This window comes from Hibiscus syriacus, unplaced genomic scaffold (genome assembly GCF_006381635.1).
Source record: "Hibiscus syriacus cultivar Baekdansim isolate YM2019G1 unplaced genomic scaffold, ASM638163v2 tig00002793_pilon, whole genome shotgun sequence".
In the NCBI taxonomy this organism is placed as follows: Eukaryota; Viridiplantae; Streptophyta; class Magnoliopsida; order Malvales; family Malvaceae; genus Hibiscus; species Hibiscus syriacus.
Genome location: NW_024061944.1, coordinates 1,210,227 through 1,227,277, shown reverse-complemented (window position 1 = coordinate 1,227,277; position 17,051 = coordinate 1,210,227). Strand labels below are relative to the sequence as shown.

The window sequence follows — 17,051 nt, the reverse complement described above, 5'->3', positions numbered from 1 at the left end:
ATTCTTAATTTGAATGGAAGAGGTATTACCAATAGTACCAATACCTTCAATGTGATCTTTTGAATCATCACCAAAAGTCACTTCTCCTCCATTTTTGGCGTTAAGCTCAATGAACCAGTTTTTATCTCCGGTCATGTGTCTTGAGCATCCACTATCAAGGTACCATGAATTTAGATTTGTTTCCCGTGCCTTGTAGCAATGCTCCTTTTCCTACAAACATAGATTAATTTCTAATTTTTGGCACCCAAATTCTTTTGGGTCCATATTCATTAGTTTCCAAAATCCTAGTCCCCTTAGGTATCCATTTGTGTAGGATATCCTTATCTTTAGTAGTAATGAGCTCTTTAGGAACCCATATACTTCTAACGATTTTTCCATTAGAGGTTCTTTGGGGACATCTATGATTGTAGTTTTTAAAACTTTTTCTAACAAAGTTAAATTTTGAATTTTCTTTATTTTCAAAACGTTTTGTTCCAACTTTATCAAAAGAAGTTTTAAGATCATCAATTTTCTTTTGATGATCATCATTGACCTTTGAAAGTAAATTTTGCAAATCCAAAATTTTCTTTTCAAACTCTTCTAGTTTGATTTGCAAATCTTTGATTTTACTTTCAAGATCGTTGTTGGTTTTGGATATGAGTTTATTTTCATTTTTCAATTTTGAAACATCATTTTTATATTTTAAAAATAATTTCTCATAATCCGAAGCCAACCCATTATATTCTTCTAATGACTCATCATAGGATAAATCATCAAAATCAGATAAGTTAGAGGTTACCTTAGAATCTTCCCCGAATGCCATCAAGCACAAGTTTGCTACTTCTTGTTCCTCTTCATCGGAACCTTCTTCATCGCTCCATGTAGCCACATGAGCCTTGTGCTTATTCTTTGATTGACCCTTTCTATTCAATTATGGGCAATTATATTTGACATGCCCCGACTTTTTGCATTCATAGCAAATAATTGGGTCCTTCTCTTTTGGTTCATTTTTGAGGCCTTCATTTCGTTTGAATGTTCTTCCTCGGTAAGGTCTCATCATTTTTCTGGACCGTTTGGCAAACAATGCCATTTCCTTGTCATCGTCATCGTCATCTTCATCCGAATCACTCTCATTTTTTGTGGATTTGAGAGCAACTCTAATGTTTTTCTTCTTCTCCTTCTCCTTTGGTGTCTCTTCAATATTATCAAGGTCCACTCATCTTCAAGCATCATTTCATGAGTGAGGAGTGAACCAATTAGCTCTTCAAGAGTTAAGGACGTTAGATCCTTAGACTCGATGATTGCCGTCTTCTTTGATTGCCACGATTTTGGGAGGGAGTAGACTAACTTCCTCACAAGCTTTTCATTTGAAATGATCTCTCCATATGATTTGAGACCATTGACAATCGTTGAGAATCTATCCGTCATAGCTTTGATATCTTCATTTGGTTTTATCCTAAAATTTTTATAGCTATGCGTTAGAATACTAATTTTAGATTTCTTTACCTCATCGGTACCTTCATGAGTGACTTAAAGTTTTTCCCATATTTCTTTAGCGGTTGTACAAGATGAAACTCTTCTGTATTCATCTGGTCCAAGAGCACAAAATATGATATGGATGGCTTTGGAGTTGAGCTGGAATATTTTTATCTCTCCTTCACTCCATAATCTTGGATGAGTGAGAGGCTTGAAGTATCATTCTTCTACGACATTCCATGCTCCCATGTCACTTGCTTGAATGAAGTACATCATCCTATTTTTCCAATAGGCATAATTAGCCCCATTGAAGAAAGGAGGCTTGTTGACGGGCATCGAATCAAGACCGGAGTCGAGGTTGGAAGTAGAGGCCATTGATGACTTTGATTATCGATGTAACTCTTTCCGAATCGACTCAAGCGGCGATTAAACCTTCAAATGAGTTAGGCTCTGATGCCAATTGTTGAGTTAATCGATTGATGGAATCGGCCAAGAAGGGGGTGAATTGGCAATAAAAATTTTGGTGGAAGCTTTTGCAGAAAATTGAAAGAAATTGCACAGCGATTTAGAGTGGTTCGACTTTCTCAACCAAAGTCTACGTCCACTACCTTAGCTATCCACACTAAGGATTTTCCACAAATTCACTAATTTGTCTTTCTTTTGAGGACAAAGAGTAACCTTACAAACCCTCAAGAATTATACCCCAAATTCTTGAGAACACTCTCTCCCAAAGAGAACAATACAAATTTGCAAACTTACAAGGAAATCCTCACAAGATAGATTGTTTGCACAATTCTAGAACAAAGAAAAGAACACTCAAGAATGAATACAATTGAGCACAATAAGTGTTCTGGAAAGCAAAATGAATATTGAATGAAAAATAGGCTTGAAATGCTCAAACTTGAGGTTTGATGCTTTCTCTTTGATTCTCTCTTGATTCTAGTTGATTGATGTTTCTTGTTCTTGATCAATGGCTTCTAAGCTTGCTTAAATACACCTTGAATCACTTCTGAACGTTGGGGATCATTAATGAAGATAATATAACCATTTTAGTGTGAAATCAATTAATAAAACAACTTGGAGCGTGGGGGGAATCGGTTCCCTAAGTGTAAAATTCAAATATTTCAACTGTTGAACAGTGGGGGGAATCGGTTCCCTCCGAGCATACTAGAATTCTCGGAGCCAAACCATTTAGGGGGGAATCGGTTCCCTCTGAGCAATTTGGAATTTTTGGCTTTGAAGTTCGAAATATTTTGTAAAATCGTTTTGAAATTATTTTAAGATTAAAACTTAATTTTACACTTGAGTAAGGATTAAAAATGACGTTTGAAAGATTTGGAGTAATATTTTGATATTCGAATAATTATATCGAATATACTTAGAAAATCTTTTTAGAAAATCTTAAAATTCATTTAACTTAATTTGTTATATCGAAATATCAAAATGTTTTCAACATATAACATATTATTAAATAATGTTAGAATTCGTTCTAAATTCTTAATTGATTATTAGGAAAAGTTGAGTGATAAAAGGATGTAGTATGAAGCTACGGGATCATCTCATGGTTCCATTAATGTGGACGAGAATGAAAATCAAGTTATTGCTTTTTAGTCCCGAAAGATATGGTAGAGTTCGCTGATAGGGGTCATTCGTTACCCCATCCAAATATTTTGGATCTGGATTGTCTTAGTACATGTCATCATAGAGTCAGTCTTCTCAATCAGAAGTTATTTGATTAAAACAACAATTAATTGCAGTGGATGAAAAATTTGCTCAATTGAAAGCCGAAGTTGAAGCGAGAGAAGCAGAGAGGGAAGCAACATATCAGAGAAAATATGATGAACTTCAAAAACAACTTGAAGTTGTGAGGCATATGATGCAACAAAATCAAACGCGAAATTCACCACCCTAGGTGATTTCTTATATTCATGTAATGTTTATTCTAGTTGTTGAACTACATTACATTTCACTTAATGTTGAACTACATTACATTTCACTTGAATGTTTGTAAATTTTAATTTATTTATGGTGTTAAGTATTTTTTTTACGTAATTCGAGTCGTAACAAGGTTGTTATTGAATATTGTTACATGATATATATTAAATTTGGGCTATAAACAGTACAAACAACATTTGTAAAATAAATTCAACTAGTGACATTTTAAGATGAAAAACGCTACTAAAGGACTACACATTTGTGGCGTTTTTGGCTCTCAAACGCCGCTATATGGTTAACATTTTGCGGCGTTTTAGTATAACAAACGCCACTACATATCATAGTACATCGCGTTATTTTATTCCAAAATGCCACTACATATCATAGCATATAAAACGCCGCTAAATATTATGGTATATAGCGACGTTTTTTATTTACAAATGCCACTAATGTTTGCGGTGTTAATTTTAGCAGCATTTTTTGTGGCACTATTGTTTGCTTTGGGAAGCTTTTTTGTGACACTTATAAACGCTGCTATAGGAGTAAAAAAAAGCCGCTATTGAAATGTTCAGTGAAACCATAATTTAACAAGTATAATAAACTCCTAAACAATGATACTAATTAAAAATAATATTAATAATACCAATTAAAGTAATTAAGTAATAATAAAATATACTACTATTAAAAAGACCGAATGAGAATTCGGATAAAATTTAGTGTCTACAATAGTATTTGAAACATTAACCAAATAAGAAAATGGTGTCTTCATATGCCTAGCCTTTCAGATTTGCGGAGTAGTTATTAGTTGCTTTTGGTTCAAATGCAAAGGTGTTTGCAATTTAAATGTATTTTAAGATTTCGTCGGTAGTTTTACTGTCTAATTGATTTAGTCAGATTGACAAACTTCCTCTAATCTAAAAGAATATATTAACAATCCTCCAATAATTAATAAAAGAATAAATTAAAAAGTTTAGAAACATGCGTCTCCCATCTGAATTGATCATCCAATCCAGACCAGGGTTTCAAATCACGGTCCGAAAACGTGATAGTACCTGTGAAATAGTTGTTTTGCCGCCGTCCGAGTTACCCGCTACACCCGTAATAGCGTCCAATAGTGCCCGTGACAGCCACAATCACCGTAAATCTAAAATGACCGAAAACACGACCACGATTTGAAACCTTGATCCACACAACAATTTAATTTAATTTTGATCTTCCAGACAACAGTTCTCACGACTAATAATTTAGTTGATCATGGGATGTTTTAAGCATTTGCCTTTTACACCTTCACAGCTGGTGCACATGGTTTCACGTGTCAATCAAAAGACCTCTTCCAGCTGATCAAGCATTTCAGCGACCAAGTCTCTTCAATTTTCCATGTGCTTTGGTGTCCGAACATTTTGCGTAGAATGTTCATCTTCTATGACATTCATTTGCCTGATTAATAGAGATGATGTCTAAACTTAATCATTAGCGTAAAGTGATTATAATTTAGAAGCCGGTATGTTAGTTAAAAGTCAAACTGATCTTCTTTTTCCACTTTCCACAGCGTGTTATACACCTCAAATCTATTGCAACTTGCTTTTCCTACCATGTGAAATGATTCTCTATTAAAAAAATATTCATTCATTTTATCTGTCATGCAACTATATAAAACTTAACTCGTCATTACCAATCAACTCACTCATCAAATCAAAATCGTCATACTCCGACGACAACGAAGTTTCTTCCCACATTCCAGGCGTCTACTTAAAATAGCCTCTAATAAGGCAATCCAACGGTATCTAATCCCACACAACAGATTAAGAGCAGAGCTCCGGCTCCCTCCTCTTAGGTGGAGCAAAAAGCTGGCAAAATTTGCTTCCTGGTGGGCACATAAGAGGCAAGGAGATTGTGGTTTGATTCATTCGAATAGTGATTACGGAGAGAACCTCTTCTGGGGAAGCGGCAAGGACTGGAAGCCGAGAGACGCGGTAGCGGCATGGGCAGAAGAGAAAAGGAACTACAACTATAAGACTAATAGTTGCAGAAATAATGATCAGTGCCTGCATTATACTCAAATGATTTGGAGAAATAGCTTAAAGGTCGGATGCGTCAAAGTCGTGCCGAAGCGGCGATACATTGATCTCGTGTAACTATGATCCCCATGGTAATGTGATAGGCCAGAAGCCTTTCTAAGTTGAAATAGTGTTGGCTCCTGCGATTCAGGCATAGATGTACAAGCATTCTTGTCTTTCATTGTTAATACTATTCATAAGCTGTAAGTAAGTCCTTGAAGCTGCTATGTTCATAAGCATTAAACAAACATTTAACTAATATAATTGGTTTTGATGACAGCAAATGCAAATACAAACATAAATGGTCTTCCGATTTTGAACCAAAATACATATAGATCAAGCCAACAACATAAAAATTCCAGCCAATCTTACAAATTACGATTATAATAAGCTTATTTATGCTAAACGCTCGACAACTACAATGAAATAAAAGTCATAGAAGCTTAAGGGAAGGCATCAAACATCTACTTTGCGCATGTGATGCAATAGATCTTTCTCTTCTTCCAGAAAAAACAGTGGCAAAAAGAAGAACTTCCAGTGAGTCTTTATATTCATAGCTTGCAGCTTGCCTCCACAGTAGGGACAAGCCCCTGGTCGCGGCTGCCTATATTTGACCTTCTCATCTTTTTCGCACACAAAAACCAAACATATTCTATGCATTGTCTGAAATATTATTTAGACAATGCATGTTTTTATATACAAGAGATGGGATTGTAAAGAGTGTCTGTATATCCAGCTGGAATATAATGACCAACCAGTAACCACATGGCTGGATGCTTTTATCTAGGTAACTTGGCTTTTTCAGTTTTACTATATCTCCATTTTTCTGGTCAAATACAGAACTGTAGCTAATGAAGTTTATTTGTGCTTTATGTGCTACTCAAGGTAACACAAGCAAGTATGGCTTGAGAAGTTCAAGAATTTCTGTTGTCTCGTCTAGTTGTTCATCATCGGGTTCAAGCCTCAGCAAAGGGGAAAATAAAGTAGAAAAGAATAGTTCTGAAGGAGAGGGTAGTTCCTTCACCTGGGGGAAAAAGTTGAGTAGGTCATTGGAGAGACTGAACAACAGTTCCAGCCTTGGTGTTCCTATTTCTGGTTCAAGGCAAGTTAGGAATTGGTTTTCTAATAGGGATTGTGGCAGCACTTCTTCAGTTAGGACTCAAAGATCAAACAGTAGTCATAGTAGAGGGAGACCCCCTAACCAAGCAGAAGGAAATAACTTTGAATGAGTCACCCATAATCATCCCGCAAGCACCTCAATATGATATACATATTGATTTGAATGCTCGTGATTCCAAGAAAACTGCCTCAACTCGTGCTAGTTCTCACAATCGACCAGGCAGTAAGAGTTTAAGGAGTATCATGCCTCCTAACCCTTCAGAAGTTGGCATTTGCAGCTCTTCAGTAAACTGGGGTAGATTCCGGTTCCACAATATGGATGACATTGCAGAGGTATATTACCAGGATATTCCAACCAGCAATTCTTATTCATGGATTTATAAATTTCTTCTTCTTCTTTCTCTCTATGAATACGGATTTGCATTAATATCTTGAATCATCTGATGCTATCGAGTCTTCCTTGGGAGAGGCAAAATGAAACATTGCATTATTAAACTATTGAAGCTTCATCTGTTACTTTTGCTGTGTTTATGCAGGTATCATTACTCGAGAGAATTGAAGTGCCTGAGTTTTCCAGATTATACTAGTTAACTAGTTTTGAAGTGCTTGAGTTTTCCTGATATATCATATGTTGTTGATTCTGTTTCTGTCTTGCAGCATTTACTTGTTCTTAAGACCGGCTTGCTCCTTGATGGCCTAAACTTTTATGACCGGCATAGATACATGAGATTGGATATAGATAATATGTCATATGAGGTTTGTTATTGTTTCACTATGTGGGTTCAAGTCTGCATTTTACTTTCTACACACGGTGCTTGTTAAGATTTAGCTTTTCTTGCTTTTCATGACAGGAATTACTAGCTCTAGAAGAGAGGATGGGCTCTGTGAGCACTGCACTACCTTTAGAAGCATTAACAAAATGCCTTAAGGCATCTACTAGACATCTTTGGAAGATGCAAATGTCAGCTTTAAGGGTGAAGAAGATGATGCCAAATGCAGTATATGCCAGGTCCTTTGCTACTTAACCTTCGACTGTATTAATGAAAACTTTGTGCTATTGCTATTTTGTTTTCCTCTGCTCATCTCTGGATGCAACTGCAGTGGTTTCTTTACTGGTTTCATTTCAAACTTAACGGAATTCATTGGTCTTTTTCTCCTGAGGAAGAGTATGTCATCGGAGATGAAGTAGGGAGGTTGCATTGTGAGCATAGTTATCACATTGCATGCATACAGCAGTGGCTACGGATGAAGAATTGGTGCCCTATTTGTAAAGCATCAGCAGAAGCCACATAGTCTTGTTTACCTACCTCGTGATCGAGCTGAATTTTACAAAAGGAAGCTAGAGACGCTGTTTATTTCGTACAAACGGATGTGGTACATCTTCAGAAGTTTTTTGATGATCATATATGTAAATATCAAATCCAACCATTTTGTGTCAAGTTGTCAAATCAACCAGCTGCTCTTCGCACTGCACCTGAATTCCCCCCTTCAAAAGAAATGTGAATGAAAATAGCAATCAGTTAGGCTCATTTAGTTTTCGTTTATATACTTTCCTTGATTGCTAGTAAAACAAAATATCTTTTTGAACATTTGTGGTTGTAGCAATCAGAATGCGCTAGATTTCTTGGTTAACCATGCCACTGCCCAATGTTTCCCATATATACAACATAGCAAATTAAATTGGTCTTCACAAGCATTGCATCTAACGATCCGCCTTCACAGTTGGAGATTTGGTATTTCATATAGTCCATCATAAGTTCTTCACAATCATCTGCAACCATCAGCAAGCACAAATTACATACTTTTCAGGTGTTTTCACGATATGAGAAACACCAGTCACTGGTTCAACAACTGAAACTCTGCATATCTGCTGCATGGCACGGATAGCAGAAATGGCTAACAACGTTAATGCTGATCGCAGAAAACAAAGTGTTGTTACCCATCTACACTATGGTACCTGCAAGTAAAATGGAGACCAAAATACATATTCAATCAACAAAATAAGAACAGTAGCTTGAGCACTATGGAAAACTGTATGCCACCAAATCTTTTAAATGACAATTAATTACAATTAGCAAATCATAAATCCACAAGAACATAGAATCAAAGCCTCACAAATACGTTTTTCAGTGGCATTTGGCAGAAATTATAATATAAACCACATGGACAATTTAATGGATGTCGACTTGTTATTAATATATAAATTCAATAGATTCTCAGATTCTAAATTACATATAGAGCAATGCTGCAGCTCTTTACAAATAAATTTACCTTTCACCAAGCTACAAGGCAGTGCCTCTGCAAAACTTTCTCAGACTTCCACCTCAATGGCTGTAAATTACAAGAAAAGATTGAGATCTGTAGAAGACAGCCAACAACATGCTAATTGTACAACAGAGCAACGAGTTGTAAGCACTTCCTTTTTCAGCACTTTAGCTCAGTTGCTCAAAAATAATAATCTGATCAGTCCCAGCTCTGCAGCAAGGGTATAGGCATCCCAAAACTCAAACCCATAATTTAATCTTGCGAGGGCCAGAGCTTTATCTGACTGGGAACAATCTGGTTCATGTCAGTAAATGTAAACGAACAGGCAGCTTCAACATTTGTCGAGCACATTGAACCAGGATGAACATATCCTTCTAACAGCTTCATGATAAACAATTTTTTGTTGAGCGTTCATTCTTCAAATGAATGCATACATATTTTTTCCAGCAGCAATGACCAATCTTCACCCAGTTGATGGGGATTTAGCTCCATTGCAACTTTGAAATCAAGCAAAGAAATCGAGCACCCCAGCCGCTTTTCCTGTAAACCTTCTGTAGGCCCAGAAATACTCTGCATATGCAAGTGACTACTTGGCCAAAAACCATTAACAAGCTTGCTTTGAGGCTGTTGCATGTGGGCAATGTGCTTCCTTAATTCACGTGTAGATCTTGAACCCACCAGATTGACACATGATCTAATCAGTCTCTTCAAGTATACATCCAACATGTTGTTCAACATACTAGCACATTCCCATGAAACACCTTCAAGGCCCTGCGCTGCTGCGATCTGTTCCATACGTTTCTTCAATGACTCATTATCATACAAACTACCACTGTCATAGTAGCTAATGAAGTCGCCACTGATTGCCACTGGCAGAGCTTTGTGGGCGCCACCAACACTAGCTGAGCAAAATGGAATCCCAAGAGGTGCAAGCAAAGGATTTCTAGAGAAATCAACATGGTTGGCTTGCTCCACCCCCTCCCCATCTTCAACAACAGCTCCTTCAGTTAAACCTTTGATAAGCACCCTTGGTTTTCCTGTGGAACGCCCCAAACCTTCTCTTTCAATTTCAGGCTGCTCGGCAACTGTTTGAGGATGCTGTAATGGTCTCTGATAGTAATATGGTGTCAAATCCCCATTTTCTAGACCCAATTTATTGCCATTGTCTTCAGTACCCATGGATTGATGTGAGAAACTCTCAACCTTTCCATTTGGCCCCAGCGGGCTGGGCCGATCCCTGAGCTTTCTATCCTGTATTCCAGATATAACCTTTCGTAGGGATGACATTGACAAAACCCCATTCGAAGAAATGGTCATGTTTGAATTCTGGTTGGGTACAAGGGATCCAATTGGCTCATGCCCATCATCTCTACCAGCATAACTTTCAGCATTTCGTATCGAAGATCTAGCAGGACCTGCTTCATGAACTGGTGGTGGAGTCTTGGCCTGACATGCATTTTTCAATATTGCGCGTATCAACTGGTTATGCAGTAGCAGATTCTCCCTTCCCAGAATGCGGTAACATGACTTATCGAACTCACTTTTACCAAGCTTCTGGCTCAAAAACCTACTCAAATTATAAAAATATCTTTTTGACCTCTCAGCCCCAATCTTCTTCAATATCTGAGCTTTTAATTGGCCTAAATTGATTCTGGAGCCCTGCTGTGGTTGCATTGCTCAATAAGCAGATTTCTAAACCATTCACAGAACTATAAAACCACTGAGACCTGTTTCCACCCCAATTTACAGTTTTCTCAGATGCCAAAAATGAATCCGACTCCACCAATTTGCATGCTATATAATGCAAATCGAACTCTTACTCTCTGCATATTGAGGTAAAAAGAGCAAGCATGAAATCCCATAGAAAGAAAGAAAAAACAAGAGAACTCAGAAGTCCAGTTTTCAGACATCCCTAAGACCCACAGGGGAACCGTTCATACAATGCAAACCCAAATTTCATATCGGAAGAATCAAAACCCTAGGGATCAAACTCCGTTAAAGTAAAAAACATAAACCCCATAAAAAAACAAAGCGGAACTGAATAAACGCAAAGCGCAAAGGAAAACCCTAGAGTTGGATCAGCAAATAAAAAACAAAGGGAACAGTGCAGCAATTGAAACCACGAAGGCGTGACTTTTACGGGCAATTGAAAAGGGGAAAAAGGTTGGGAATTAGGAAATTGAAGCAGAGGGAAAGAGATCAGTGGAGTTGGGTAGGATAAGAGTTGAGGAAGGGAGCTGGAATTTGCTTAAAAGAGAAGCTTAAAAGGATTGATAAAGAAAAAGGCTGACCTTAGGCAAGTTGCTTCAGAGAAATCCAGCGCCATAACAGTTGTCGGGGTTTGGGGTCGGATTGTTCGCAGCGTCTATCGATTTCTTTTTGCTCCCTCTATCGTCTTTTTTTCAATTTCCTTTCCTTTTTTTAATACTAATATATTAATAATATGAATGTGTGTTTTATTTAGAGTGCAATTTCTTTTTCAGTTTTCTCTTTTCTCTTTCCCTTCCTCTTCTTGTCGTGCTAATGCCATTGCTCATTATATTCTCAGCTCGGCTTTGTTTTTCATTAGCTTCATCTCTCGCTCGCTCGTTGTTTCTATTTTTAGTTTCTCTTTGATTAGTTTATTTCATTTTTATTTATCTCTTATTGTATATACATTAAAATTATTTGCAATATATATATATTTTCCAGCTCAGTTGATAGAGCACAAGGTTCTTAACCTTGAGGTCGTGGGATCGAGTCTCATGGAGGGCATTTCATAATTTGGATGTCTCATATGTAGGGATGGCAAACGGGTACAGTTTCGTAGATTTCGCACCGCATCCGCTCCAATTGGAGCGAGGATGGGTATAATTTTAGCAGGTAGTGGGCGGGTGTGGATTTATAAAGTGGTATCCGTCGTGGGTGGTAGGCGGGTAATGTGTTTGAGACATTACCCGCCCCGCATCCACCCGCATCCGCCCGCCCCACATCTGCCCACCCAGTTAAATATCTATTAAATTTTGGACCATTATGAATTTAGGTGTAATTTTAAAGACTAATTTATAAGTTTTAATATTGTATAATATATAACATATAATTTATCCAAATATTAAGGATATTTAGTCTTTAATCTGGTCTTTAATTAGAGAAATATTCAGCTCTTTGATTAAACGCATAATCCCACTAACCACGCCACTTTCCATGTTCTTTAGCCTATGTTGCCCATATTGCCATTCAAACACAAATTAGTCGTACTATAAGCATTAACATCAAAAGCAACAGTTTTCATGTTCTTTAGCCCATCAAAACCCATATTAGGCGCACTATGAGCATTAACATCGAAAGCAACACAACAATCCAGCTCTGCGACTACATGCTCCCTACAATCTGTCTCCATAACATTCGTAGAGCTACTCCTCTGACAAATTGAAGCATGCGCTGCTACCCCATCACGAACTATCTGGGAACCAACTCCAACATCCCATTAGTTTGCTGTCAAGTGGGTCTAGCTAGGTATGTCGCTAGTGGGTAGTGGGTGTAGGGATGAATTTGAAAATGTACCCGCGTGGGCGGGTGTGGATTTGAAAATTTGTACCCACCATGGATAAAAATATTAGGTGGGTATTAGGTGGGTATGGGGGGGGATGGGGTATCCGCACCCGACCCGCTCGTTTGCCATCCCTACTCATATGGAAGCTGTTCTTAACCTAGTATTGAGGGCAGCCTACTATCTTACCTCCCCCTTACCCCATTACATATGGGAACAAAGGACAACCAACCATATATATATTTTTTATTATAAAATATTATTTTATTTAGTCATATGACTATTAAAAAATTATAAAATAATCATTCGATTTGTTAAGTCTCTTGACTATTAAAAATTACAAAATAGTCATCCGATTATTCATATGTTCTAAATTCATCATTTTTTGTTAGAAAATGATGGACATCTGAGCTGGACGTTAACATACTAACTTAGATATGATAAAATAATATTTTTAATTATGTCTACTAGTATAACTATTATTTTTAAGCATTGGCTCGACGACATAATATAAATAGAGACTTGATCCATAAAATACAGTTCAAACAATTATGAGATCAAATTTTATCATATCTTAGTGAGTAGGTTAATGTCCAACTCAGATGACATTAACCTACTCAGATGACCTCTAATTTTTTAACTAAAGATGACAAATTTGGAATATATGAATAATCATACGACTATTTTGTAACTTTTAATAGTCGAGAGACTAACTATAGTAATGTCTTATAACCAAGGGGCAATTTTGTAATGTTCAATATTCATGGGATTTAACAAAGTAGGGTTTTGTAGTCGATGAATCATTTGTGTACTTTACCCTAAAATTATTAGATCTAATTAAAAATAATTAAATTATATTTTTTAATTTTAAGTATTTTTTTATCAAAACATATGTTTAATATTTTCAAAGTTATAATTTTAAGATTAATTTTGTAATGACCATTAAAATAATTCAATTCAATCAATTTTTTTTTGAATAATAATGAATCAAAGCCTTTTACATAGAGATTGTGGGAGCCCTTAAGGGGTCTTGAGTATCGCTGAAGCAAACAGGAAATCGAAGGTGGAGAATTCTGCAGAGTATGAACAATTCCATCCGTGAGAGCAGTGAGTTTTGCAAGGTCGTCAGCCAGAGTTGGCTTCACGCTTAATTAGATTGAAATTCAGGAGCCAAGGTCTGGAGATAAAGCCAACGATCATGCGGAAGAGAGCACTAGGCGAAACATGGGCGTAGGCAGAGGTGATCAAGTTATAAGCATAGGCACTATCTATCTGGCATTGAGCTTTCTTGAATCTCGTATTCCAAGCAATGCAGAGGCCATCATAAATACCCCAAAGTTCTGAGTCGAGAATGGTAGAAAAGCCAAGATATCTGTTGAAGCCGACTAATCAATTACCTTCTTGATTCCGGATAAAGTGTCCCGAGGATCCAAGAGAGGAGGTAGAATCTAGCGCACCATCAGAATTAAGAGTAACCCAACCATTCATTGCAGGGAGCCATGGGACAATGTCACAGCAGTGAGGGTCATTCGTTTTGAAGGTGGTCGAATAATAAGTTGGCCACGAGATGCTCGTTTGATAAAGATTTGCATTCAAGGGGCCATCACCATTAAAAATGCACGTATTGCGACGCTTCCAGATTTGCCAAATCAAAGAAACGAAAGTAATTTTCCAAGGAATGGCAGTTCCATGTAAAAGGTGATTGGAGCTGATGTTGTCAAGTAGCCAATGCTCCAAATAGAGGTTAAAGAAACTGTTTGCTGCTTGGGGCGAGATGATAAAGGACCATAGAGCTCTCAATTCAGTGCAGTCTCGGAGGATATGAAGAGCATTTTCATCATCCGTACCGCATATATCACAAAGAGGACTGCTTACGATGTTCCTTTTGCATCGATTCGCATTGGTGAGTAACTTGTCACGATAGGCGAGCCAAATGAAATGTCGAATTCAGATCAGGGTTGAGTTAGGTCTTTTCGGGTTAGGATTGCATTCGGTTTAGTTTGGGTTTATGGAAATTCAGTTCAGGTCGGGTCAAATCAAGTCGGTTGGTTTTCTGGTTGAGTTAAAATCAGATCAGTTAATGTTTGGGTCGGGTTAATTTTGAATCGGTTGGTTTCAATTCGAGTCAATATCGGATCGATTGGTTTCAGTTTGGGTAAAGCTTTAGATTTTCGAGTCAATTTGAGTTGTTTTTTTTTCGGACCAATTTTTAGATTTTCAGGTCAATTCGGATTGGTTTTGATTTGGATCAACCTTTAGATTTTTGGGTCAATTCAGGTTGTTTCGGTTTGGGTCAATCCTTTATCGCCTTAATCATCGTTGCTACTCTTTATAACTTGTAATTTAGAAAATTTATGTGACTATATATTGTAGCATCCCTAGTTTGGGAATAAAAATTTTAGTTTAAATGAATTAAATCAAGAGAAAATAACCTCAGTGACCAAAAATCCTAGATAATATACGATTTTGACCAACTTTTTTTGGATTTGCGAAAATGACCAACAAAATGCAATGCGATCTCTAATTCGCATTGCGATCTCCACTATCGCAAATTCGCGTTGCATTTCGCGTTGCGATAGTTGAAAATCGCGTTGCGATTTTCCATTTCGCGTTGTGATTTTCCATTTCGCGTTGCGATAGTTGAAAATCGCGTTGCGATAGTTGAAAATCGCACGCGACCACGCGTTGCGATAGTTGAAAATCGCGACCACGACCACGACCCGAGACTATCGCAACGCGGTTTTCAACTATCACAACGACAACTGTAGACTATCGCAACGCGAAATGGAAGATCACAACGCGATTTTCAACTATCGCAACGCGAAATGCAACGCGAATTTACGATAGTGGAGATCGCAATGCGAATTAGAGATCGCATTGCGATTTTGTTGGTCATTTTCGCAAATCCAAAAAAAGTTGGTCAAAATCGTATATTATCTGAGATTTTTGGTCATTGAGGTTATTTTCTCTTAAATCAATAGATCTTTAAAATTTAAAATTAAATATCAAATTAAAATACATGGAAGTACAAAAATAACTTTATAAATCATAAAAAAAATTAGGATTGACTGTAGCATTAACCCTCAATAATTGTTTACTTTTATTATAACCAATTATCATTTATCATATTTAAAAAATACATATATATATATTAATTTAATTTTTATATTTTTTTACTAAAAAGTAAAAACACATTACATGTACCGAATTCTCAACCCCAGATTAAAAAATTACAATCCCTAATTAACTAGTTCCTCTCGGTCGTGTTGCTATGCATCTATCGCCTCCACCGTCACAAGCGATAACTCAGTCACTGTCTCGCCCAGTCGTCCTCCATCTTCAATTCATTTTCTGTCTTTCCTCGCCACAAGCAGTCAAAGACTCAGGTTCTTTGTACTCAAATAATAAAATTGGGTTATTGAACTTGAATATAATTTTTGAATGATTTTTTTGCTTATTGAATATGATCTTAGATGATTGAACTAGAAAATTAAGATTAGCACCCTGTATTTCATTAAATGCTTATATTATCGAGCTTTACCGAATAATGCCTAAAAGACATATCTACATTGTTGAATCGTACACATTTATAAGCTTATCCTAGAATAATATTTTCATGTGATTTATATATGTTTGATATTTTAAAATCTTGTTGATGGTTTTTGCTGAGAAGAGGTAATTGAGTTGAATTACGAACTATAATATCATTACCTATAAGTGTAGTACCTTATTAGGTTTACTTTGTCATGTTTTTGATGTCAAACACAAAGGAGATGTATGGTACTCAGTGGGGATTTTTTCAAAGACCAGACTATATTCCTACATTTATCATTTATGTTGAATGTGTGTGTAAAGTTGGAGTCATATTTGCTACTACGATATTAATAAAAAAATACTACCAGATAAGGTTCCAAAATTTTATTGAGGTTTAATAACAATTAGTGTTTGATATAAAATCTTGCATTTTTCTATTGACAATCCCTGAATACAAAATAAACATAGTACAATACTTATATGATAAATCCATCTCTGAAAAGATAAGTAGCATAAATCGATACAAAGAAGAAAAAAATAATTAGCATTAGATTCATTCATTATATCTTCATAATGTCTTTCTGTGTTTTTCTTTAACATACATGTGGGGTTTAAGTTAATACTAACAATATTATTTTTTATTTTGATAGCCATGGAATCAAGTAAAACTGGTGAGATTCAAGTTGAAACGACAATGTTATTGTACAGGAATCATAGTCAGAATCACAAAGTATTTCTAAGAAACGAAGCATGGTTGCATGGTTTGGAACTTTGGATACATTTTCTCAATCTTGATCCGATAGAAACTAAGGATGGAAAAGAGAGGGCACTTTGCAAATATTGCAAAATTGCTTCCTTTATTTCTAACTCACGTTATGGATGATGGATCATCTAATATGTAAAAACATCTTGTCAAATGTAAAAACTATTTTGCATATAAAAGTAGTTTGAGAACATAGGAGAAGGATCGGAAGATAATATATATGATCAAAAGATTTATAGAGATTTAATGGTTAGAGCAATTATAAAACATGGATATGCTTTTTCTTGGGTTGAACATGAAGTTAATAGAAATATCCATGCATATTTAAACCATCAAGTTAGAAGTATATATAGAAACACTGCAAAAGTTGATTGTTTGAAATTGCATAAAACTT

General features: G+C 36.3%; 1 protein-coding gene and 1 pseudogene across 2 annotated transcripts; one reads left to right on the top strand and one right to left on the bottom strand.

Annotated features, from left to right (window-relative positions):
- The first annotated feature begins 6,298 nt into the window (after nucleotides 1–6,298).
- Nucleotides 6,299–8,060, top strand: LOC120149515 (annotated as a pseudogene).
- LOC120150315 lies at nucleotides 8,054–11,371 on the bottom strand. Of its 2 annotated transcripts, XR_005518514.1 has the most exons (3): nucleotides 11,123–11,371; nucleotides 8,838–10,654; nucleotides 8,054–8,523 (listed from the first exon to the last, which is right to left on the bottom strand). XR_005518514.1 is itself a non-coding variant. In XM_039163015.1 (2 exons), the coding sequence occupies exon 2, from the start codon at nucleotides 10,503–10,505 to the stop codon at nucleotides 9,243–9,245; it is 1,263 nt and encodes a 420-aa protein (XP_039018946.1). In that variant the 5' UTR covers nucleotides 10,506–10,654; nucleotides 11,123–11,371; the 3' UTR covers nucleotides 8,788–9,242. The 2 variants fall into 2 exon arrangements, 1 of the variants encoding a protein (XP_039018946.1); XM_039163015.1 differs by lacking the exon at nucleotides 8,054–8,523 and having other exon boundaries at nucleotides 8,788–10,654.
- Nucleotides 11,372–17,051: the final 5,680 nt, after the last annotated feature.

Bases quoted from the DNA above. Each gene is read 5' to 3' on its own strand.
- LOC120150315 (XM_039163015.1), bottom strand. From the start codon at position 10,505: ATGCAACCACAGCAGGGCTCCAGAATCAATTTAGGCCAATTAAAAGCT.